This window comes from Ambystoma mexicanum, chromosome 13, assembly GCF_040938575.1.
Source record: "Ambystoma mexicanum isolate Mex_15411 chromosome 13, UKY_AmexF1_1, whole genome shotgun sequence".
Taxonomy (NCBI): Eukaryota; Metazoa; Chordata; class Amphibia; order Caudata; family Ambystomatidae; genus Ambystoma; species Ambystoma mexicanum.
In genome coordinates this window covers 73,938,996-73,965,289 of record NC_090938.1, presented here as the reverse complement: position 1 = coordinate 73,965,289, position 26,294 = coordinate 73,938,996, and the positions used below count along the sequence as shown (strand labels likewise).

The window sequence follows — 26,294 nt, the reverse complement described above, 5'->3', positions numbered from 1 at the left end:
GGCGGCTAAAGAGATTGTCTCTGTCTGTTCTCTCTGCTCACCTTGTTGTTTCTTGTCCCCCTTAGGTGTGGGGATTCGGCGATGTAAAGATGGAGACAGCGCCGGATCGAAGAGATGCGTGGAACGGTGAGTATGGCGTGGCGCTGCTGCTGTGATGCGACGCTTTTAAAACAAAGTCTTTCCTCTGGTTTGAAGATGCGATGAATCCGGAATCAGGTAAGAAATCAGGTAATACTCTTGTTCTAACCTTTGCTTCTTTTCTTCTTTCTAGGTGCTCCAGGTTCGAGGCGGGCGTGGCAGAAGGCTGGATGCTGCTGCTGGCACGATGAACGTTACGCTGCTGGATGCAGAATAACGCGAAGCGTGTGCTGCTCTTTGGGTGTGGTTTAAATAGCCTTCAAAGTAGTCCCAGGTAGGTATTCCTCCCCGACCACACCCGAGTAACAAAATAGTCCCTAAGGTAAAGTAGTCCCTTCTAGGCCTCACATGGGTTTGGATCTTCTTGCAGCATGGTCTGCATCAGGTAAGTGTGCACCTATGAGCCTGGCGCCTATGGCACCGGGACTGATGTCCCATATGAGCCCCTAGCAGGGGTTGCTGGGTTTTCTCAAGGCAACATGATGCCTGCTCCCGGGGCTGATGGACGTGGTCTGGATGCCCGGGGGTATGCATCATGAGAGTGTGCAAGTCCGACTGGATGATGAGGGTTCTTCGTCAGACGCAGTGAATATAAAAAGGGGGGTCAAGCAGGGGTGTGTGCTGGCCCCCCTGTTGTTTAACCTATATCTGTCGGATCTCTCAAACTCGGTCTTGTCAAAGCAGGGGTGTTCAATTAAAATAGGCACCACTCTAGTTACCAGTGACCTTTACGCCAATGACCTGGTCCTAATGGACCGTACCATTAGCGGTGTGAAAAGCAGAGGTCGAAGTGGGCGGGAGCGGTCAGGAGCGGTGCTCCTATACTTTTTATTTTTAAGTTTCACCGTTCCTATACTTTTATTTTAAAAAGAAACCATTCTGGAATGGTAGTTTTAAAATAAAAGTGTAGGAAGAATTTGAAGCTTGCATTTCAGTGCACTGCACTGCACATTCCCATAAATAGTAGGTGTGTTTGTTTGGGGGTTTGGACTGTGTGTGGGAGGGGGCACAGCAATGGGGTTTGTGGGGAGCGGGGCAGACCAGCAGGGAACATAGTTCCACTACTTCTTTTCGCACACTTCGACCACTGGTGAAAAGTAAATGTAGAGCTTTGATGGAATATGTCGTTAAAAATGATCTTGCTATATATATGAAAAAGACAAAAATTATGGTTATAGATGAGGGTCAAATCCATCGGGTCAATCTAGGTCTTGACTTTGGTAAATTAAAGTATGTGAGTAGTGACACTTACCTGGGTTTAGAGTTGGCTGCAAGTGGCACATGACCAAAAGCACTCCCTTGTGCACTCCCTCGTTAAGAAGCCTTCTGCCGATCCTTCCTCTCTCGCAAACTGCCGCCCGATCTCTATCACTCCTTTCCTGGGCAAACTCCTGGAAAAGCTGTCCATCTCCCAACATACTCTCCATACCAAATATGTTGGTTGTCTCCATGACCATCAGTCTGGCTTTAGAGCAGCCAGATGCATGGAAACTGCTCTCCTGAACACCCGTGAAGACCTGCTCTCAAATCTAAACTCTAGCCTTCCTTCTGTCCTCATCCTCCTTGATCTTTCCTCTGCTATCAACACGGTCAACCACACCATCCTAATCAATTGTCTCTGTGACAACCTGGGCATCATGGATCAGGCCCTAGCCTGGTTGACATCCTTCCTCTACGATCGACCTCCCAGGTCCAACCGGGGTCCTTTCTCTCTAGCACCTCTCTCTCCACTTGTGGTGTTCCCCAGGGTTCTAACCTCTCACCCTGGCTCTTCAACATTTACCTGGCACCACAGGCCCATCTCATCTCTACCTTCTATCCTAACTTTCAGCGTTATGCTGCGGACACTCAGCTCTCCTTCAGGGTCCCCCCTGCCTCCTCTCCTCTATCACTCCTTCCTGACTGTCTATCCGTGATCCAGGAATGGTGTGCCTCCAACGATCTCTGCCTGAATTCCAGTAAGACTGAGATCCTTCTCATTGGGACCCCTGCTCCTGCCTTCCCTCTTTCACTCTGGCTGCCCTCCTTGAGCCCTCTACCTACGCCTTTCTGCGAGGCAAAAAACCTTTGTGTCATCTTCGACCCCACCCTCTCCTTCTCTCCTCACATAAAAGTCCCACTAGCAGCTGTACCTCCTCAGAGGCATTCTTCCTTTTCTCACTTTCCCCCAGAAGCTCACTGTCTCCAGAGGCCTGGTTCTCTCTAGTCTGGCCTACTGTAACAGCCTCTTTCTAAATCTGCTTGCTTCAACTCTTCACCCTCTGCTATTAATCCAGAACGGGACTGCAAGACTTGTCCTTGGCCTCAAGCCCAGGGATCGTATCTCTCCAGCCCTGAAATCTCTCCACAGGCTCCCTGTGGCTGCAAGGATCCAGTTCAAAACCCTCTCCATTGTCCACAAGGCTTTCTGGAGCTGGCGACCACACTACATCCAACTCTTTCGGCCTAAGCACTTTCCTCCTTGCGCCCACTGCGCTCATCCACCTTCAATTCTTTGAGCATCTGACGCTTCTCCAGACAGAGAGCAAAGGGTAGATCTCTATCCTCGGCTGGTGCTTCCCTCTGGAATAGCCTCCCTGCCTCTCTCAAACTTGAACAGAATCACCTAAGGTTCCAGAAGCAAGTCAAGACCTTCCTTTTCACTTCTGATTTCTTTCTCTCTATCTCTCCCCTACTGTGTCGTTGTCTGCTGCACAAACTGGTTACCTGACCTCCCTCTGAACCTCATGGGCACCAGGCTCCTTCACAGCCACTAGCCCAATGCACTGCCTCCGGGCCTACCGCACTCTAGGGAATGTATCTGCAACCCTACAGTCCCCTGACTCCTTGCACTTACATAGAACCGGCCACCTCAGCAGCACTTACTTGAGCCTTGCTTGCACTCTCCCTTTCCATCCCCCTAGCACTTCTCCTCTCCCTTCCCCTTGCACTTGCCCAATCTGAATGACACTAGTAAGATTGTTTTTTGTTCCCCTTTGTCTTCCCCTTCCTTGTTTTCTCAAGCCTTCAAACACTTGTGTACTGGCGCATTATAAATGATTTATCATATGATATCATATATCAAAGAGGCGAAAAGCCTGTCAATTAACTTACATCATAAACAGACTCTCCAGACAGACGGCAGGCTATACCATGGAGGGTGTTTTGCCTGCTATCCTCTATGGATTAGGAGCGTTAGCTATGAGGGATTTACCTGCTTAAAGAGCGGTTTTGGAGAAAAATTCAAAGTCTCCCACCTCAGACCCATATGGCCTACTTTAGACCTGATTTAGGCCTGGTGATTTGATATGATAGGTTATTTACAACGCGCTTAATACCAAAAGGTTTCTAAGCGCAGACTCTGGGATTGAACCTGTGTTGCTCTGTGTCGTCTTGCTTCCAAGTCAAGCAAGTTGCCGCTGAGCTATCCTCCTGAGACTGGTGTCCTTGAAGGCCCAGGCGTTAATGCGCAGAGGAACTCTCTACCTGAAATCAAGGAGTGACCCTCAGTGCCACTTGATGGGTTTACTGGGGAAAAGCTACAAAATGGGCCAAAGGGGACGAATAAATAATACATGCTATCAGAGACTGAACAAAGAATGCTTCCAATGGTTAGATTTGCATCAACAAGATGGATAAATGGGACGGGTCATGTAATTATGCCCATCTTTAAAAATTAGGAAACCAAATGTATGTAAATGGAGTTACGCATAAGTACTTAAAGACACAGGCTTATTTAGTTAAAAATCCTAGCCCATTGGTTCATAGTTTTAGGCTGCGCTTGAGAATAAACCAACTCCCGCTGTTAACGGTGTATGACGTTTATGCAAATATTCCTATGGAGCAGCAAATTTGCAGAATATGTAAAAACTTGGACATGCTTGAGACATCTAGGCATGTCCTAACTCAATGTGCTGTTATGATTACTTAGTACATGTGTTCTTTGGGTGAATTTGGGAGTCGATATGACTCAATTAAAATCGACACCATCCAATCATCTGTGACGGCTACAGGGCACTCTAAACTCACTCCTCCCAAATCGATGACTATCGACTTCACTTTCACAGCTAATGGCCTAGTTGAATAATTTGCTGCAAAGATTTCCAAAATTAGAGACTCTCTCCTGACCTCCCTCACATTCCCTCCTACATTTTACACTCTGCCTACTCACTCTCATCCTCTGCCTCTATCTCCCACTAAAGTCTCACTAATACTGATGAAGTGATATCTCTACTGGTGAAGGCTAACCCCTCTTGTGCCCAATCAGACCTCTCGCTCCCCAGCTTGTCACGTCTATTGGCCCTTTTGTGGCCTCTCCTTGCTAAGCTCTTCAACCTGTCTTCGACTACACTTGCTCTCCCTCTGTTTTCAAATCAGCCACGGTCATTCATCTCCTAAAAAAGCAAGGGGCTGACCCGAACTTACCGGCTAACTTTCACCCTGTGTCTCTCCTTCTGCACTACTCTGAATTGCTCGAAAGGGCTGTGTTTAACCCTCATACCTATTTCTTAAACATCCACAACCTTCATGACCCACTACAAGCAGATTCTGCTCTCGTCACTCCCTACACACTGCTCTCATGAATGTGCCCAGCGTAATCACCTCTGACCTGTCTGCTGCCTTTGACAGTGTCGATTACTCTGATCTCCTCAATACTCTCTACTTGGGATTCGGAATCAAGCCCTTGCCTGGATTGAATCCTACCTTGCACCTTGCCAGTCTCTGTCTCCTGGAGCAACAACATCTCTCAACTCACTCCTCTGACTGCTCGTGTACCACAAGGCTCTGTCTTGGGTCCGCTCCTCTTTACACTCTACACTTCTGCTCTTGGGGCACTAATCTCTTCCTTTGGGTTCTCATACCAACTCTTCACGGATGACACCAAAATCTTTTTCTCTTTTTGTGAACTCTCCTCTGATCTCTCGATCAAAATTTCCAATTGTATCTCTGCCTTTAAATATTGGATGGCTTCACACTCTCTGATGTTGAACTCTATCCAAACAGAAGTGCTCTTCTTCCCTGTCAAATGCTCCCTCTCATCTCTCCGTGTGCCTATCCAATTCCCACCTGACACTCTCCCCTACTCTTCTTCAGCTAGGAAACATGGTGTCATCTATGACCCTTCTCACACCTTCTCTACTTTCATCTCCAGAAATGGAACATCAGCTGGCCTCAACTTCCTAATATTTGGAAAATCAGACGCCTCCGTCCTTTCAACACTGCCAAGCAGACTCTTGTCTTCTCTAAACTGGACTACTGTGCCAGCATCCTTTTAAGTCGCCCCAACTATGCTTTCTGTCCTCCCAACAAGATCATTAAATTCGCTACCAGAACTCTCTTTGAACTCCCTCACTTCACTCCTACTTCCTCATATGATCACCAGGCTGCATGGCTGACGATGCAAAACAGGGCCAGATTTAAATGTCTTCTTGTTGTAAAGGATACCTTGTGACGCTACACGGTAAATTACTTCATAAGTTCCTTTATTGCTGTTACAACAGGTTGCTTAATAGGAACCTACTGGCTCCCAACACCCAGGCTACATCTTACAAATGCTTTAAGGTTGGAGCACCAGCACACTGGCATCCCCTCATTCATACATCAACACTCTCACCTCAGCGATTCCAGACCCCCATCAAAGCACTTCACAACACTTCTCCTAGTTCACAAATCTATTCAATGAAAGGAGCCACTGTTAAGACTGATATTCTATACTCTGGCCTGGTGGACAGATGCATAGAAGGCCAACCTATATTGTGACAGGGACAACTCTGGGAAGCTGCAGCCAAACCAGTTTAAGGTAGCAGTGACAGGCAGTCTAGGCTAAGTTCTTCATAGGGGTGAGAGTGTAAGGGGTCCACAATGAGGTCACACAATGGGAGTCACAAATAACACTTAGACAGGATGTATAAAAATATAGTTATTTAATTATGGCCAAACACACTATAAGAAAAATTAATACAATCAGGTAGACTTATCAACAAATACCATCAAACTAAAATACATATATACAGTCACAGGTTCAAGTGCATAATACCAATCAAAATACTCCTGGAAGGGAATGAATAGGTGAGTATCGCACACAAAAAGGTCCACAGAGATGATCCCTAACTAATATTGTCCAACCCTAAGTTGCCTGGGGCCTTGTGCCCTATTGTTCAGGATACAATTACACAGAACTCAGGATGCAGGAAGAAATGTAGCTAGGGTCTCTGGGGTCCAGTGAGGGATTCTTAGAGTCAGGGTTCAATAAAGACAAGTGCCCACAATTACCCCCAACAGTCAGAAGTCTTGCCAAGGCAAGTAATGGCAAAGCCAATAGTGTTAGAATAAAGGTTATTATAAGTCCATTGACTTATAATGGGAGTGTAGGGGTATGTTAAAAGCTCAGTAACTTACCCCCCTCACTCCGAATCTTCCCAAGTCTTTCCAGAACAAAGTAAGGGTGTCCTGGCTTGATTTTCTTGCCAAAATCCGTAGTCCTCAATTTTCACAGGTTGCAGGTTCGAGTGATTCTCCAGTTAGGATCTTTTCCTGGTGCAAGGACTCTTGATGAAGAAATGCAGAGACAAATGATGCAGCACCCTTCTCAGGACTGGAGGCGGGTCAGAAATGCAGATTTCGGATAGTGTACGCCGCGCACGCCGTGCACAGTGATGCAGCAGGACTCAGTAGCTGCGGTCGGACTTTTCAGTCTTTCTTGGCTCTCCTTAGTGCTAGCCTGCTGACATTTTCAGAGAGTGTCGTTGCAGTGGCAGCTGAGGGTGTGCCAAGTTTCAAGCAGAAACTCGGAACGGTGACATAGATAACCCGGTAGCCCAAAAACAAAGCTGGTCAGCCACAGGACGATTCCCGGGCACTTCCGAAGGCGGTTTTTGTGCTGGGCACCTAGTAGGCTTTGTGAATGCATGGTCCTTCCACCCCTGGGGTCATAGCTCCTTCGCAGGCCTACTGAAGATCAGGAGACAGACAGGGCTCCACCGGGACTGTAGCAGAAGTTGGTTGCAGGCCTCCTTCAGACAGGTTTTAGGTTTCTTTGTGTGTGGATCTCCTAAGCTGGAAGGATTCTTGGCTCCTTCAGGTTCTTCCAGGATCTCTGAGAAATGCATACAGGGGCCCTCTTCGTATCCCAAAAGTCAGTTAGGAGTCGAAACTCCCACTAGCCAATGGCAGAACTAGCCCACACACACACCTCACAGTGGTCCAATCAGGACCACTGGCGGGAACACTCGTGTACACCGTTCAGACACACAGAAACCAGGATGTGTATTGGAGCCAGACTGATCCAGCCCACATCCTGCCTGCAAGCACATAATGCCCTCCAGAAGCCCGCCAAAAGCTGCTGCTTTCCCAGGCACTGGAAGACCTTATAAGGATCTTTCTGGCCTCTGAGGCCAGGAAGAAGGCTAAACAACAAGATGCAACAAGAATGGGCAAAAAAGCTTGTCGCACGGCCATGTTTGATCAGTAGCCACAGTAAGTAGCCAAACGCAGTAAACGCGGTTAAGCTAAAATGAAGTTCCCAAAAAAGCGGGGAAAAGTCACTGCTGCCACCAGCCTTTCTTTTAAGCACCTCTAGAGTAACCAAAAAATCCTTTGAGTGTTAGTCTAGGGCAAAAAAATGAACCCATTGCACGGCAGCGTAAGCTGCTGTGTGCAATGATTCAACATTACCACATGTGATACAAAAGTAACCACAAGCAGCAACATAGTCATAAGACTAAGGGAAACACTGTTTCCCAGTACTGATAGCCTTAAGGACATATCAGTTTCCCCATAACGTGAACTTAAGGCTTCACTGTACTGCAAAAGTACAGTTCAGATTGAAAAATAAAAGTAAAAGGTTTGGGGGATCCATAAAGATGGAAGGAATGGTGCAGTAAAGAGAATCTTTTCTAACAACCACTATATCTATTCTCCTATAGCCAACCCTACAAGCCTTCTCGTAATCTCTTCTCTGCTTCCTTGACTACCCTTGTGGCTCCCCGCCCTCCCTGTTCTTCCCCTCGCTTCCACTCTTTCACTCTTTTTGCTCTGCTTACAAAGAATTCTCTTTCCCAGGACATTCTAGAAAGAGTCTACACGGATTTGTTCAAAATTTAAAGCCTACCTCGTTGGTTCCAAGTTACCCTTTTAACCTGCCACTCATCTGTATTCTAGCTAACATTTGTCCCTCGCCTCTAACCTGCCTCTGCCCCTCACTTCCTCTGCCTCATTCTAGCCCTTCACCTATCATGATCACATGCTCAGCACAGCTGGCTGCACCACCTACCTTACTTAAATGTCTAATGTTTGTTGTCCTTAATCTATGTATGTTGACTTATGTATTGTCCCTGGTGACTGTCTTCATCCCTTCCACAACCTGATCAGAATTTCACTGAAACTCACCCCATTGCAAGAAGCTCACAGCTTCCCCTCAAATCGGATTTCTTATGCATTGTAGGTTCTTTTGTGATCAAAAGAGCATTGCTCCTGCTGTATATGAATAAATAACTAAAGATACTTAACCATTCTACATGACTGTTCTACAGGACCTGAATCTGAAGGGGCTGAACCTGAAGCAGCAGACCTCTTATACTGTCCAAATCATATCCCTGTTTACACGTATTACAACCATTCCATGATGGTTGTAATATGTACTCTGTACATTAATACTAATGCATGAGAGTAGCAGAGGAGAGAGTAAACACAGGGACCATATTTGCATTTACTCAGATTTTATTTTCAATTCTAGGAAAATCCTGACTTCAGCTAGTTTTTACTGTGTAAGCATGTTTCAGAAATAAAACTGCACAACTTCCCCTTAAGTGTAATACTTGTGGCGCAAGATGACGAAAGAGCATATTCGCTGAAAGGGACATGCTGAGGGCATGAGGCCACTGTGACAACAAAAGGGATTTGACATCTGCAGCAAATTCGTAGACTTATATTTGAATCTTTGTAAACAACCACAAGGGTTAGCTTTGAGGTTCTCCCATCTGGAGAATACACGTGTATTGTTCAGAGTCACTCAATGAGTTGGATAAGAAGTGGCGATATGTGCATGATCATAGACTTGGAAGCCAGAGCCTGGGAGAATGACCGCCTTATTCCCCCTACTTCTTTTCCAATGACTGATCGATGTATTCATTTCACTATACATCACCTTTTCTTTGATGAGGTGCCCACTCGCTTGATCTCCATAGCATGGCTATGTCCTATTCGCTGACAGCGAAGTTCACCATGTGACGTTAACTCACTTTTTTCAACTGGAGAAGGCAGATTTACTATCTACGTATTAAAACAAAAAGATATTGGTTTCTCGTTTGCTGATCCAAAGCCTACCAACTGACTTTAAACAATGTGACTATTCAGATAATGGGCCTCATTACAATGTTGCCGGTCCGGAAACAAGGGTGCCGGTAAGCTCACTTGTGCCCTTGTTTCCGGATCAGCAAACTATGAGTCTGCCTGCTGGAGCCGCTGTGCCCAACAGGTCTGACCCTGCCAGGCGCAGCAGCCACGGTAGGCAGACTAGCCACGAGAGCACCAGCATAATTTCTAACAGTGCCGGTGCTCCCGTGTCCCCACTCCAATAGAGTCCCAAAGGACTCATTGAGAATGGGGATTAACAAATGTACCGGCGCCTGACTTCCCTGCCGCCAGACTTGTAATAGCCCGGGGTACTGGGAAGTCAGGTGCCAGTAAATTATTACTGGCCCGGTGGCAACGCGCTGTAGCACCGACAGGGTTACCTCCGGACCCGTAATGAGGCTCAATTAGTTGTTTTCTGTTTAAAAGGCCCAGAATTATTTGCATAAGCAGCTCTTTCATGCAAGGCTCAGTGACAAAATATTAAAAGCAACTGTCGCGACCCACTACTAAAAACCTTTACAACATGCAACAGAACTGGGCATATTACGCTACCATGTCCTTTTCAGCAAATATGTTGTTAATAGACGCCACTAACCAGCTATAATCATTTATTGTAAGCACAAATTTCATGCAGCCCCTTCAAGAAGGATTTAGATACAGAAGAGGGCTGGAGCTGGTTTTAGTTGGTTTTAGATCAAATGAAACTATTAGTCGACCTGCACATTGTCCTGTCCCTGGTCCTACTTAACCTTTCACCAGTATTCATTACAACTGATCATGACAACAGGCATTAAAGGCTGTTCTAAAATGGTAGAAGCATGTTTCTCTGAGAGAAGTCAATGCGTCTCCATGTCCCCTTTCTAATCGGACATCTTTACCATCAGTTGTGGGGTCCCTCAGGGTTCTGCACCTTCACTGCAAATGTTTTTTTACATATACTAGCAATACCCGTTGTTTCGTGTACTGATCTATCGCTCTAGCTCTCACGCTCTCTGTCTCGGTCTCTCTCTCTCTCTTTCTCTGTTTGCTCTCTCTCTCGCTCTCTGTGTGTCTCACCAATGTCTCTGCCTTTTTCTATGTGGGTAATTGTGCTAAAGCCGCCAGCTGTTGATGTGAGCTGGGCAGCCAGAGGGGGAAAATGCAGATAGCTTGGAGCAGGAAGCGGAGTGCAATTGTGTTTTTGTGTGCAAAAGCAACTTTTACAAAAGAAAAGACATGCCTTAAGTGTGCTGACATAAACTGTCCTTTTCATTCTTATAATCACTTCCAGTATATGTTTTAGTCATGATAAAAATATTACACTTGTCTTACACCCAAAGCCGATTATCACAACCTATTGTAGCATAACATATACATGCTTTTCTGTTAGAAGGTTTTCATTCCAAGATGGACAGTGTGACATACTCTACTCTTACCCCTTTGAGAAAAGGGTACTGGGACAAATAACACAAATGAGGGTTCCTGCTCATGTCACATAAAATCAAAGAGCATTTTGAGAACATACATGACCACAGATATTTATGTTTGACAACTATGTCCATAATAAAAAGGGATGTAAGCTTGAATCACTAGGTAGATAACACCAATGCACTGTCCTTGATGCTTATTTCACTTTTTACAAATTACACTAAAATTAAAATGTGTTGTCATCTTTGATGTCCTGGGTGTTAGTCTTAGCAGTGCACAGTGGTGGCGCGAGTTATGGTTGCTTAGCTTACCATAACTGGCGAATTTCAGGGGGTTTTCGGTTTGACTTGGAACCATAACGTCCCTTTAACAACTTTTCTTACTGAATTTCACGGGATTTTAGTAGCACAACTTAACCATAACATCGCTTTAACAACGTTTTTTTTACTGAATTTCATAGGTTTTTAGTAGCGCAACTTAACCATAACATCTCTTTAACCAAGTTTTTTTTATTGAATATACATTTTCATAGTGTACATTTTATAGATGTTTACTAGGGTTCCCTTACTTTATGTACAAGTAACATAGAACGTACCGAACACCCCGCTAATGATTTTGATGTCCGTGGATGGTCACGGATGACATCAACACTTCCCAAACATGCAGGGCGTATCTGAAATTGTTCTATCATACCATATAAACACTGCGCAGGTTCAAAAAGCAGCACATAAACACATTTATATAATAATAAATAAGCAGTGAAACCTACATATTTAACACACCAACCATCCATTGAAGTACGATATGTAATAAAATGGATTATTCCAACAAAAAAGATATACCTCCAACATAATTACCTCACAGAAACTGCAAAGCTAGAAGCAAAAGTAGACCTACACAACACAACCAATACAACTTACCAGAAACTAGTAAGTAAACTTCTTTTTTTAATATATTGCTCTACTTTTTGTATGAGGTACAGTATAATTAATATATTTTTATTTTTCACACAGAAATGTGCAGTACTTTGGAGTGGCTGGAAGAACATTTTCCACATGAGGAAATGTCTGAAGACAGTGATAATAATGGTAGACACTTGTCTATACAAGCAAATTAATAATCATTGCCTTACGTGTATTTAACATATATATTTATTTTTTACAGACCATACAAACATTGAAAATGTTACTCCAAAAGACACATTGGAAAATACTCTGAAATGCATTGAACAGAAAGTAGACATGCTTAAGGAAAATTTCAATAGTTTGAAACAGTTAGTGGAGGACCACATAAAAGAAAAAAATAAGTACCATAGTCCCACCTGTGCCTGTGCCCCCTCTCCATGTCCCAGTGAACTTTCCCCAAACCCTCAACAACAAGATAAACGTTTTGATGAGACTTCCATCCCTTCATCCCCTCCCACCCATCCTCTCCAAACCCCTAATTCCCCTGTTTTTGTATCAGTTTCTGCTTCCCTCTCTCTTTCATAATTTGTGTATATGTATATAATAAAAAAATGTTATGTTTCTTTTAATGAAATTCATTGTGTCTTTTTTTATTTTTTTAAAACCAGTTAAAATGTCCACGGAGAGCGTGCCTGTCCGGCCTGTTCGTAATTAACAAAATCTGGATGTCCTAAGGACACTACACCTATCCGTACCATTCGCAACCAAGATGGAACTGTTCTTAGAACACACCAGCTGTCCGGGATGTCCGTAAATCAAAAAAATGGGGGTGTCCTAAGGACACTATACCCCTCTGCACTGTGCGCAACCAAGATGAAACTGTTCTTAGAACACACCAGGTGTCCGGGATATCCGTAAATGAACAAAATGGGGGTGTCCTAAGGACAGTATGCCTGGCTGTACAGTCTGCAGAACATCTACGCACATGCGCACCACATCCGTAAGTCCTGCGAACATCGCGCCTGTCCGTAACTGTCCGTCTCACTTGTGTCACACTTTTAATTAGTTTAAGGACCCGAACACTGTCCGTAGAACACCCGTGCGCATGCGCACGACCGCTCCTGTGCATTTGCTGTCCTGCGGACACCCATTCCCTTCACAGATGTGTTCCCAACGTCATCATGTGACCGCACCCACGCTGAGCATGTGTCCTAATTTACGGACTCTGTACTGTTGCCCAACATTTTAAAAGAAATTATTCAGACAATCCAAATTATTTTACAGTAAAAAATCACCATTTCACATGGCCCAGACAATTGCCCTGGCTTGCCACATATTTTTTGTAACTTTTTGAATGTTCGATATGTTCTCGAAGCGCACCACTCCACCCCTATAAAAGGCCACACCCCAGAGCTGATCTTCATTGTACTTCTGGCTATTGCAGATTGACTTTTGCTCCCTTTGCTGCTCTGGCTGAGATAACCTCATCAACCCTAATGGCATCCATGGCTGATGTTGCTACATCTGCCTCAGCACCACCCCCAAACCCTCCACCACCACACCTCCCCAAGGGCCTGCAGAGGGGAACACGCGTGAGGATGTAGAGAGCGAGGAAGATGAGGATGAAGAGAATGAGGTTGAGGAACTCCCTACTACCAGCACTCGCCGGGAGTCTTGGGTGTGCGGTTGTTTACCGTTTATGGTAATGTACCAAAAGCACATGCGAACAAGATCACCTGTAACCAGTGCAAATTGGTGCTGAGTCATGGGAGACGTGGTTCGTACAGCTTTGGTACGGCATCCATGAAGCGGCACCTAACTTCGTTCCACATTGCGGACATTCGCAAGGTTGTACCTTGTGATGAACGTAGTAGGTTAAGTTCCTCTACAGCATCCTCCGTTTCCAATCCTCTCACCACAAGAGACACTCCTGTTTGAGAGCGCATCCCTCCAGCTGCTTCACTGGCCATTCGCGATGCTGTTGACCCTTACCTTTCTAGGGTCAAAATATTGTGTATGTACTGCGACGCAGTACTCTGCAGGGGGGAGAGTTTTCGAAGTGCTTTCGAGACTACGGTCCTGAACTACCAGAAGACCTGCTACCTACCTAAATAAGGCTTACCCTACATCTTCCTCTCTCCACCTGCCCTTTCCTATCCCCATGGTTGGTGTCCCTTCCTTACCCTCCTTTCCGCTCCTCTCCTAGTGTGTCGTGTGTAAAAAGCCAAAAAACTATAAAACAACATTTTTTTTAAAAAATAGGCTCTTTTCAGAGCCGCCTTTCACAGTTTAAAAATAGAAGTATCAAATAAACAGTGCAGGGGCCTGTGCTTTTTTTTAAAAGTCAGCAGACAGTCCTAGGACAGATAAAATGTTGGGGTGCTGCACTAACAAAACCAATGCACTTTTCTCTGGGAGTAAGTGGTGGCTCTGAAAAGAACTTTTTGGTGGTGTATTTGTGTGTTTGAAAAACTTGGATTTGTCAACATCTAATGCAAAGTAGATGACTGTAATTCCTAAAAACGGTCAGAATGCATTTTTCACATTTCTAAGAAAAATCTGATTGCCAGCATATGTAAAATGGACCGCATCTCTGCGAAAAATGAATGTGCTACGAAACATAATATTTTCATTGTTGAAAGAGGACATGACAACATCTCTTAGAAAGGCACAAACAGCATTATTGACATTGCGCCTCGCTTTCTCCATTTGTGGACCAAATGAAGAAGAACGCAGCCACATTTGTCTTTGCGCAATACGAGAAAAAATTACTTGGGAATTTGGAAACATGTCCATGACCCTTCAAGTCCTTCTTTCATTGCAAATTGCAAAGAAATTCCAGACACATGTCCTAAACTGTTCCCTCCACAATGAATTATAATTATGACTGGATGATGCTCTGTCTGTAAAGTAGCACAGAGAGGAACCAAGTTCAGTCACTTCATTCCACGCACTCCATGCGGGTACACTTCCAAATTAGGGAATCCAGGATCTGCAGATACAGCACAACATTCTGCATGCACCTTCAACCAATGTATCCATGAGTCTCCCAAAATCCAGATAATCTGTTTTCGAAAAACACACAGCTATAGCTATCTGTTCTACTCTCAGGAAAAAGACGTTCTCACAAAATCTCTCCTTACACAACACACCCACTAAACTTTACTGACCAATCCCTAGCTCCGCTCATTCTCATTTGCATGCCTCTCCATCCCAGAATCCCTGTATGTAATACGCACTGTCCGCAGACCACTGCCATGTCCGCGGACATATAGAAGATCTGAGCCTGGTGAATGTACATTTAAATAGTGTGCCCGATTTCTCCTTTGAAGTGGGCTCTGAAAAGAGCCGTTTTTGTTGAGTTTTTTTGCAGATGCCTGACAAACACCTGTCATTTTGTATCTTTGGGGGTTTTTTGCTTCTTATTTTACAACTAAAATCTTCACATAACCGTCTCCAAAGCAACCCTTCCATTCCAAAACAGCATGGCATTTCCCAAAAAAGATAAACACCATCTGCTTCAAAATAAGCAGCATTACTCGAAACAATATTATCGTTGTTACCGAAAACATACCAGCTCTAAGCATGAAAGCATGCATGCCTCGATTGATAGCACACCTAGCAATGTTTTGCTGAGGACAAAAAACAGAACTATTGTCCCATATTGCCCTAGATAGTAATCCAGCAAAAATAAGTTACGCATTTGGAAGGATGTTGATTACTGCTTGAACCAAATGTTCCAAATCTGCCAACAAAGTAGGGGAACTCGCGTAGCCCAAATGGAAAGCACCATAATGCAAAACTACCAGATAGGGACTGTTCATCCTACGCATATCTTCACAAACTTGGAGAATTGCCTCTACATTGCAATCAGGCACAGCACTCCACACCACCTCCACTCCTTTAACATTGAAATTGTTTGCCACATGCCTGCATTGAGAATACTGCTGTAAACCATGGACAAACATATTTCCGAGCACCAACACCCTGACTTTCTCCACCTCTGCCATCTTCACTACACACACTCTTTTTATACACAAATCCACAACATCAACATCTGATTGGCTGATCCCTATAGTCCCCTTTCCATGCTGGATTTTCTGGAAAACCCTGTATGTGGCACGCCGTACCCACGAAGAGCCGCAGCGTCCGCCTGGCACGTAACTCTTAGCCAGCCCTTCTACACTTTCCACATCACTCTTGGTTCCATTCTCTCATTGGATACAGCTAAGCAGTCACAGAACCATCCACCAATCACATCCAAGACCTCTACATCTAACTCCATCATCAGAGTTCCGCAATTCAAATGTACTGTTGATCACTCTGAATACAACTCTCATATCATTGGAAAGCACCTACTACAAAAACTACTATACAAGTCTCGAAGATTTCTACTTACAGCTCCATGCATCTCCACACGCATGAATACAAACTACAGGTATGCATATTTTATTCAGAGTACATGTACAACTCTTATGAATCCATATAAACAGAGTCATGCCACTAAATCTGCATATCCTATACATGCATGACAACGCTCCCGATTTAAGTGCGAGACTCCCGATTTTTCATTTAAAAATGGCACCATTTTTTACTGTCTCCCACCTAAATTAATGCTAATCCCAATGCAATCCTATGAGAAAAATAAATGTTCCCGATTGCTGTGGTGAAATCTCCCTCTCAGGTGCTCCCGATTGTTGGCATGTCTAGCTATAAGATGAAATTATTCAAATTGTTCCCATCGACTATAATCAACTATCACTTCCAAACCTGTCTGCTATGTACAACACAGCTGTAAAAAAACAAGTGAATTTCATGAACCTAAAATTCTACTCATTTGCAAAGCCTGTAGAACTAACATACGGTAAATAAAATATAAAGTGGCACATAGTCAAATGAAATGAATGCATACACTATGTTGAGATACCAAACAAGAATACTACCACAAAAACATAAAAATCAACGTGTACATTAACATCAGTGCTATAAACACACAAAATTACTAACTTCTTTCTTTTACAATAGCAGCAGCATCTAAACTACAAACAACATATCCGAAGAAACCTGCTCATTCCACAAAAAAAGAGTAAGTACAATACTACCTTTATATTCCTACTGTTCCTCAAAGACACTGTGTGGTTCATTCATGTAATTTGCGTACCAAAAAGAAACATCGATTTCTGAACCATTCTGCCGAACAAATCCCCATTTATTAAACTGAGATTAGCAGGCAGAATGGCACAGAAATCCCCGTTTTTTTGGAACACAAATAACATACTCAACCCTTAGAATGTTAGTACTACAAAACAAAGAACTGTTTTAATTTAATACCATTATGTTTACTATTAATGCTTCTCCTCACACTAGCTCACTTTCTACTCTCATCTGAACCGCAGTGTAGTGACACACAAACAGAAGAATAGCCTTCCCAACTCATTGTAACTGCCCAATGCACAATCACACACTATCTTTCCTGTCAAACTCATAAACTCATGCACACAGCACACATACATTGCAAAACAGACCAACCCATACCTTCTTTTTTTCAACAGACCCCAAAGAATGCCTACCAAAAAGCAAGTCCGTGGAAAGCAACGCAGAAATAGAGCAAATGAAAATAAAAGTGTCCAAAATAAGCATCCATCTCTACCAGAGTTTGTACAAAACGTTCAAACAAAATAGCTAATGCAGTCATTTAGCGAAACAAAACAAGCTTCTAGTACAGAAACTTTGCCTCCTCTATCAAAATGTAAAACAAAACAAAAAATGCTTAACAAGAATTCGGCTACCACTACTGCTAAAACTGCTCCTATAAATCTTGATATAGTATGTTCCGCCACAGAGTCCTTCAGAATCTTATAAAAACAGGAGCAAAATAATGCCCTTAAAACCTAAGGGTTTTGGTTGTATAGCCTATGGCCTACGGCCTGCGGCCATGCACCCAAGACTCTAAGCCCTGGCCACAACCACCGCAGCATATCACACCCACAACCACCGCAGCACATCACACCCATGCTGGCTTATAACTTCAGTGCTTATAACTTCGGTCTTGGGTGCATGGCCTTTGGCCATGCACCCAAGACTCTATGGTCTGGCCAAAACCACCACAGCATATCACACCCATAGATCACACCCATAGAATCAAACATTTGAACTGTCTATATGGGCCCACCCATATCACACTTTCTTCAAAGTTTGGTGACAATTCATCCAGGGACAGCAAAGTTCTAAGGCACCCATGGTGACTTATAACTTCAGTGCATATAACTTCAGTCTTGAGTGCATGGCCTTTGCCCATTCGGGCATGCACCCAAGACTCTAGGTCCTGGCCACAACCACTGCAGCATATCACACCCATTGTGGCTTATAAATTCAGTACTTATAACTTTGGTCTTGGGTGCATGGCTTTCGCCCCACAACCACCTGATAGATATTCGATTCTATGGGTGTGATCTATGGGTGATCTATGGGTTTGATATGCTGTGGTGGTTGTGGCCAGGGCCTAGAGTCTTGGGTGTATGGCCTATGGCCTAAGGCCTGCGGCCATGCACCCAAGACTCTAGGCCCTGGCGACAACCACCGCAACATATCACACCCATGGTGGCTTATAACTCAGTATCACACCCATAGATTAAAAAATGTGAACTGCAGCATATATCAATTTTAATGTCTGCTGACACCACGCATGTCCTGAGAACAGTTTCAACTTGCCTGCGCACAGCACGGACTAGAATACTATCCTTAGGGCACCACTCATTTTCAGTAATTACGAACATGCCGAATAGCGCAGGCATGGCGAATACATCATTAGCACCAACCACCTAAACCAATACAGTATTTCACCCATCTCTTACTCCATAAACCTCCCCAAGCACTCCTGCACACCAAAATACTCCCCAAAACTGCATTTCACCTCTGTTCGCTGCCACGCTGTCGGCGGATCCAAGATGGCGAGCGCAGCGGAACAATCTGAGGCACATCAAGCCTCACTCCAGCCAATCGGCGGACATGTTGCGGAGCGAACAGGGAAGTGTCTCCGTGGAGTGGACATATATATCACTAATTGTTTTAGACCTACTTTTTGATCGTTTTAAAGAAAACTACTGAACGGATTTTCACCAAATTTACAAACGCACGCTTTTGGGACCAAGCCCCTGCTCCTGCCGCACATTTGGTGAAAATCCGTCCAGCGGTTTGGGCTGTAGGTGTGCGCAAAGTTTTTCCCCCATTCAGTCTATGGGAAAAAAGTTTTGGGACCCCCCCTATAACTTTTCCCCCCCCTGGACCAAACCTCACCGAACTTTGCACATAAATTCAGAGTGGGCCATATACATTTTTTGCAAAGTTTGGTAAGGTTTCGTCCAGGGGGAGCGAAGTTATAAGCCACCCAAAAAGTGCTCTTCCTATGGAAACAGCAACTTAACCATAACTACACAGCCACCACCGTGGTTGTGTAATATTCAAAACAAGCTTTTTTCGGCAATACGTACCATAAAAGTATCACTATATTTGTTACAAATTAATAAAAAATATAGGTCACAAATAACAGATACCAACCATCATTAAATACTATCAATCATATAAAAGAAACATGTAAAAAAGGAAAGTGATATCAGCAATTGATTGAAAATAATCCTTCTTAAAAAAAAATATATGACTTCGGCATCCTCAGAATATCAATTTTGCTCTACTTAACCAAGCCCTGTGAAGAAATGTGGTAATATATATTCTATGTGTCCACTGACAAAACTGATTTGATCTTTGGCCTCGAATTGCTGAACTATACTGACAACCCACAAATATTTGGTTAGATGTCTGCCAAGACATAAATCGCCAATCCCATTATCTTTGACAATTTCATGGTCAAAGTACAGTCTGTAATGAGTAAAAGCAGAAATGTTAGTGACAGGCTCCTCCGTCCTTATTTAATCTGGCCAACTCACTTGGCACATGTCCGCAACCACTCCATGTAATTAAACATCTTGGGACCTTTTCTCGTTGGTGAACCTTCCCATGAAAACCAATGTAATCCTTTCACTACATTGGATTCTTCCTGCTCGTTCAATCTTGAAATCTCTTCTGATATCTGACACAGGATTATCAACGGAAGGAGTGACAGCTCTCGTACCATCCCGAATGGATTATTCCAAGGACATTTATCCGTGAGACCCTGAATTCAGGAATCCAAAACTGCAGTAACTGCAAAGCGTTTCTACCTGCTTCTCGACACACATAAAACAATCTCGACTGATATCTATCGACAGATAAACATAAAAAAATATGGGCTTAATGGTTGGAGACAGGATGAGCTGTTTGGAGTGGTGGGCTGGGAAATAAAGTCTTAGGGAGTTACAGGGCCAGGGGAGAAGGGCTAGGAGAGGGCGATGGGGAGGGTTTGGCCGCGGGAGAGGAGATGATGTATTCAGACCTTGAATGTGATAGGATCGTCCTGTGCTTCCAAAAGTTTAAGTTACGTCGTATGAAAATCAATTAAAGAATGTTGTTTCTCATAACAACGATTTCACTGATGATGAGCTCTGGCTATCTATCGAAAAAACATATTAAGTTGCAATGGGCCTCATTCCGAGGCTGGCGCTATCCATGGAGTAAATAGCACCATGGTAAGCAACCATGGAGCTATTTACTCCATGGAAATCCGGCATGGTGAATGGAGTAATTACCGGTCCATTCCAAGGTTGGAGGGACCGGTAATTCCCCATTCACCATACCGGTTCCCCATCCCCATTCCTGCCCCCATAGGGCTCAATGGGAATGGGGAAGGAGTAAATTACGGCACCGTAAATTACGGTGCCGTAATTTACTCCAAGGTCCCTTTACGGGTTGGATTTTTAACGCCTGCTAAAAGCAGGCGTTAAATGCCAACCCGCAAAAGGGAACTCGGAATATGGTGGTAAGTGTTAACGGTCACCATTGTCATTAACGGTGACCGTTAACCCTTACCTACAGCCTCGGAATGAGGCCCAATGTCTTTGTATTGTACATAAGTCTATGTGCAAACTAATTTCAGCTTTTATCCAATCCTAGTAGAACCAAGTAGATCATTCCGATCCAGTAATAGTAACCGTGCCGAGGATTCATGCAAGCCTGAATGTGTGATGACTGCTTTTCTCACAAAGCTCATATGCTCTGGAACTCTCTCCCATGAAACATGAAGACACCCAGAACTGTCTGCCTTTCTGAAGGGTTCTAAGGACATTGTCTTGCCCTTTAAAATGGTCTTTAAGAACCCTCACCTCCCCGCCACCAAATGATATTTCTAAAGCCATGAGGTCATAATGCTGGTCACGGTGCGATTATACGTTCACTAACATTACAGAACCTCACTGCGGCTGGACCTTTGTCAGGTTGTACTTGTTTGTTTTTCAAGGCATGATCCATCAGTGTCAATATTTCACAGAATCGAAATCTGGTTGAAGACATCTGATCTGCTGTAGGAGCAGCCCAACAGACCCTGGATCCTATAGATACCACATTTACTGCGGCGTGCCCTTAGAAATCCCAACAGTGCTATGGATTCTGGGGCACGCACAGCAATACTGGAGTGAAAAGAAAAGCAATGTCCACATTTCTTAACCAAGCTCTGCTTCATATGTTTTAGAAAAACCTTTTCTTACCCCGACTTTGTATTCACGTGTATTACAAGGGTGATATATGGGGTAAGAATGATCACAAGTCCTCAGTCTCACTGATGAATAACCCAGTCACTCTTATCAAGTTCAGAAATAACCCCTTAATATGTTTTTTCAATTTTTGCACAGAAAAAAAACATTAATCACTCGAAGATACAAAGATAAATGATAGAAAGTCAGTAATTCCAAATTGCACAGTGATTGTTGTTATATCATAAAGATATGTAAACAGAAAAGCAAGCACTCTTCTCAATTCTTCATATGGAAGAGACATCACCAATACATTCAACACTTTTAGTTTTCTCATAAGATACATGAGAAATGATGCGCGTACATGTACATGTATTGAGGTAGATAACAATTCTGGGTACAATGAGAGCAATACCACAATAGCAAAACACAAGTTGGCACCACACTATGCAAGTTACAAATTAGGTACCATACGTAATTCTGACGGTTGATAGTGATTGCATCGAATGCCAAAGCATCGAATGCCTTAGCACCTAAAAAAAAGCATTCAATGCATTTTTTTTAATAGGGGGTCACTCCCAACCCCCGTTGTTTTAACCCTTAAAACCCATTATAATAAAAATAAAACCTTTACCTTTGAAAAAAATGCATTTGATTGTTTTCTTCGATGCATTTTTCTCGATGCATTTTTCTCGATGCTTTAAATTCGTTGCAATCACTGGATACCATTCTGACTTACTCCTGATTTACTAGGTCTAAATGAGGAGTAAGTCAGGATAGCTAATAGTAACGTGTTTATGGATGAAACCCCATCTCCGGGAGTATGCCAATAGGACATCCGAGTCCTTTCTATTTGCATTGGACGCGTAGAAGGGAAACCAGGAGTTCAGGAAGGGTATGTTTTCAGTGTCAGGGAGGCTAGAAAGCAGAGGTGTCCCACATGAGGCGCTATATTATTAGTACATGGGTTGACTGTACCGGACTAGCAGTATTTAGCTATCCTTCCCTTTCACATGTGACTGAAAGGTGAAAATGCACGAATGATTAGAAAAGTAAGCCATGGATGTAGGTGAGACGTGGCACATGCGCGTTATTTCCTTAGCGTATGTTGAACGTATTAAAAGACGAATTTAATGACTTTCAGGGGGTGCAGCACAGACAGGGATTAAGCCGGCAAAAGAACAGCACCAGATTGGACCGGGTAAGTTCTGGCATGTGCCAAAGTGGGTGATGGGAGAGAAAGGTAAGAATGTCTGTCTGTCACTCCCATATTTTGGCCATACGTCCATCCAGACCTTCACCCAGACTCCCCTACTGAACAGTATTGTCACCTGCAATTTACCCCAACCATTTTCAAATTAATAATTATACATACAGGGTCATTACAAGTTCGGCCGTGCAGTAAAAGTGCTGGTAAAAGTGCTTGTTAATCTGGTACCAGCACTTTTTCCACACCGCCAAACCACAGGTTTGCCGGTGGGGGTTACCTGATTTACCTCCAGCCAAGAGCTGCAGGTAAATCAGCTCCCACTGGAAGAAAAACAGATGGAATTACCAGCGCTGGCAATACCGCTGCCAGTAACACCGGCAATCCCCTCGATAGAGTTCTGTGGGACTCAATGGAGTGGGGATTTACCGCCTTTTCTGCCACCTGTTATATCCCTGTAATACCGAGATAGCAGGTGGCAAAAACGGTAAGTCAGTTTGCCGGTATCGTGCCGGTATTACCAGCGGGATACCAGCAAACTTGTAATAAGGGCCATATAGTCTAAAATAGACTTGATATGCATTACCCATCCATTTACACATAACACAATTAATGAAAATGCTAGCACTAACAGCTAAACTAACACCTAGCAACATGTTTACATTAGAAGGAATCATAAATAGAAAATTAGGTTAAGGCCCAAAATGAAAATTATGAATCCTCCAGGATTGCAAATATATCAATACTAAATGTAATCATGAAAATATCAGATTACAGCCATTGCCTTGCAGAAATTCCTCCCATAGCATTTGCGAGTCCATACCCCTAGCAGCATTTGTGTACATCATAAGAAAGGGGAAACTTATTTTTTCCATGCGTGCACATTCGAATAGCAGGTGCTAGTTTCAATTTTGGAATCACCACAGTACCTCCACATTCTTTCACAGTGGGGAATGCCTCTCCTTGCACCAACAACTTCAAGAGAATTAGCTTTGTTGAATTTAAGTAACATATAGGGCCTCACAATATGGGTTTTGAGAAAGCAGATGCATTATTTTCAATCTTACAATGCAAAGGACACAACTTTTTCAATCCCTTGCCTTACATTTACAAATCATAAGTATGCAGCATTCAGGTCCAAATTATTAATCACACGTTGATAAAGACCACAACCCCCAGAATGCCGTGCATTGTTAAATGGAAAATCAGTATTGCAAACGTCTTGTTACTTTGAAATGGAGGCATTGTGTATCCTGTCCAGAGACCTGCTTACCACTCTTCCGCATCAATTCCCAAGAGCCTTCGAGCAGACCCTACTGCGGTTGTCAGCAAACTGTGGCTCTCCAGATGTGTAGGACAACGACACCCATGATCCTCCAGTATTTTCGTGGGAGTTGTAGTGCAAAATATCTACCGGGACAATGTGCAAAGGCCCACTCCTAGTGATAACAGCAGAGGTCACATCCAGGGAACTGAGCTCAGTGAAGACGCCGGCAGAGGTTCACCGTCTTAATCATTCCCTGTTTCAAGAACTCAAGAACAGGAGGGGCCAGCTTCCCTGTAGCAGCACCCGGCATCTGGAAGTCACTCTCCTCTAACATAGGCAACTAGCCCTCCCACACTCTCTTCAAGAACCTCTAAAAACCTGGTTATTCAATAAATTCTAACATATCCATCTCACAAGCTTTAGTTACAACTATATGTTTTACTGATTAACTGTAAGTGTACACTGTTGTTAACCTATCATGCTCTGTAACTATCATGCCATTGTTGTTATCACCTGACATCTCTTTTGCCCTGTAAGCAGAAAGCATTACTGCTATTACTGTAACCTATGCCATGATACCCCAGGGTTTGGGCGTATAATCAAATGTAATAAATAAAATAAATAAAAATAAAATTAAGGGTGTTGACTCCGGCACGCTTCAGTGTAGACCTGGCCATTGGTGGAATTGAGAGCCTCTTCTGGGCATTGCTTGAGACCAATCAAATGCCTCTACCCAAGCAGGCTTGAGGCGCTCACTGCAAGGAGAGGGCCTTGCTGGCATTGAAAGACCAGCCTTAAAAGGCCTTACAATGTCCAGTTTCTTATGGTGTTTGATTTTAGACGTTTGCTGCCTTTTTCTGAATCAGTCATCTGCAACCGTGAGCTCTCAACATGTGTTGGACTACAACTCCTATCGGCCCGATCCAACAAAGTCAATGGTGAGGGATTATGGGAGATGTAGTCCAGAACATCTGGAAAGCTGCTTGTTGCAGACCCCTGTAATCGAAATGCTCACAGTTCTTGCTGGTACCAGCATAGCTTCCTGATCTAACGAACACCTGCACCCAATAATAAACCCATCAGCCAATCAAAAAGTCGCTACTGATGATAAAGCAACAGTCCACCGTTTTATCTTGGAAGTATCTACCATACAAGGAAATGCTCTGAAATGCTGCAGACGACATTAGTGGTTAAAAAAATCCAAGATTAATACAGAAAAATGTAACTCTTACATCATCATGCTTGCCAGCCAAAATCCCATTGCCCTTGATAAACAGCAACCCAGCACCCTATTTCTAAAATAGCTTAAATGGAGGGTGCTGTAAAACGCTGGAGAGCTGCGTCTACTTTCCAAGCACTTTATCACCTCTTTAATATGGGGACGGGCTGTCATTTTTTGCATAGGTGCTGAATAAACAATTATTAAGGTTAAATACAGGCGCTCTTAGACCGAAACAGTAGTTATTAGGTGCGGTATAAAAGGAACATAACTTAACACAGAATCACAAGTTCTTTAAACATAGTTTTTTAACTTAATATGTGCTTATAGTAAACTGGTTAATCAGTATAACTTAATCCCACACTGCTGTATTATAATCCTGTCAACCAATGTATGTATTTCAACACTTGCAATTACATATCTAACAATATAACAAAAGACCAGATATATGTTTGTCCCGTTATGTTTGTCTGATGCCATAGCTTCGCCTATTGTCACCACTAGAGGGAGCTGTTGCCTTAGGATACATAGAGACAATGCCAATTTGCATAGCTTTTCCTGTTGTCACCGTGAGAGGGAGCTATTGAATTAAGATATATAGGGACATGCCAATTCGCATAGCTTCGGCTGTTGTGACTGTTATAGGGAGCTGTGGCCTAAGGATATATCGAGACAATGCCAATTTGCAAAGTTTCGGCTGTTGTCACCGCTAGAGGGAGCTGTTGCCTAAGGATATAGAGAGATAATGCCAATTCGCATAGCTTTGGCTGTTGTGACTGCTAGAGGGAGCTGTGGCCTAAGGATATATCGAGACAATGCCAATTTGCAAAGTTTCGGCTGTTGTCACCACTAGAGGGAGCTGTTGCCTAAGGATATAGAGGCACAATACCAATTTGCATAGCTTTACCTGTTGTTACCACTAGAGGGAGCTGTTGCCTTCGGATATATAGAGACAATGCCGATTCGCATTGTTTTGCCTGTGATCACCGCTAGAGGGAGCTGTTGCCTTAGGATATGTAGCAGTCCTACTGTGTCAATGAAAACCTGCACTTTGGCCCGTGTACTCAAGCCTGTACACTAGTTACTACTAAAGGAGTAGAAGCGAGATGAAGTGTAGGCATGAGAAGCTGGAGGGGGCAGGATGAAACTATTTTTAAACATTTTCGGACTACTTCTCTTAGAAGCTATGAGGTGTAAA

The 26,294-nt window shown here is 43.6% G+C and overlaps 1 protein-coding gene across 2 annotated transcripts in view; it reads left to right on the top strand.

The window, feature by feature from the left end:
* The window catches only part of LOC138520888 (transmembrane domain-containing protein TMIGD3-like), a 66,793-nt gene that overhangs the window by 13,127 nt on the left and 27,372 nt on the right, over positions 1-26,294 (top strand). The window contains exon 3 of one of the 2 annotated variants that reach the window (XM_069633300.1): positions 22,548-22,604. The exons of the other annotated variant lie outside the window; for it this stretch is intronic. Within the exon in view, the coding sequence (XP_069489401.1) occupies positions 22,548-22,604 (57 nt within the window). The remainder of the gene's footprint in view (positions 1-22,547; positions 22,605-26,294) is intronic. 2 annotated transcript variants of the gene reach the window in all.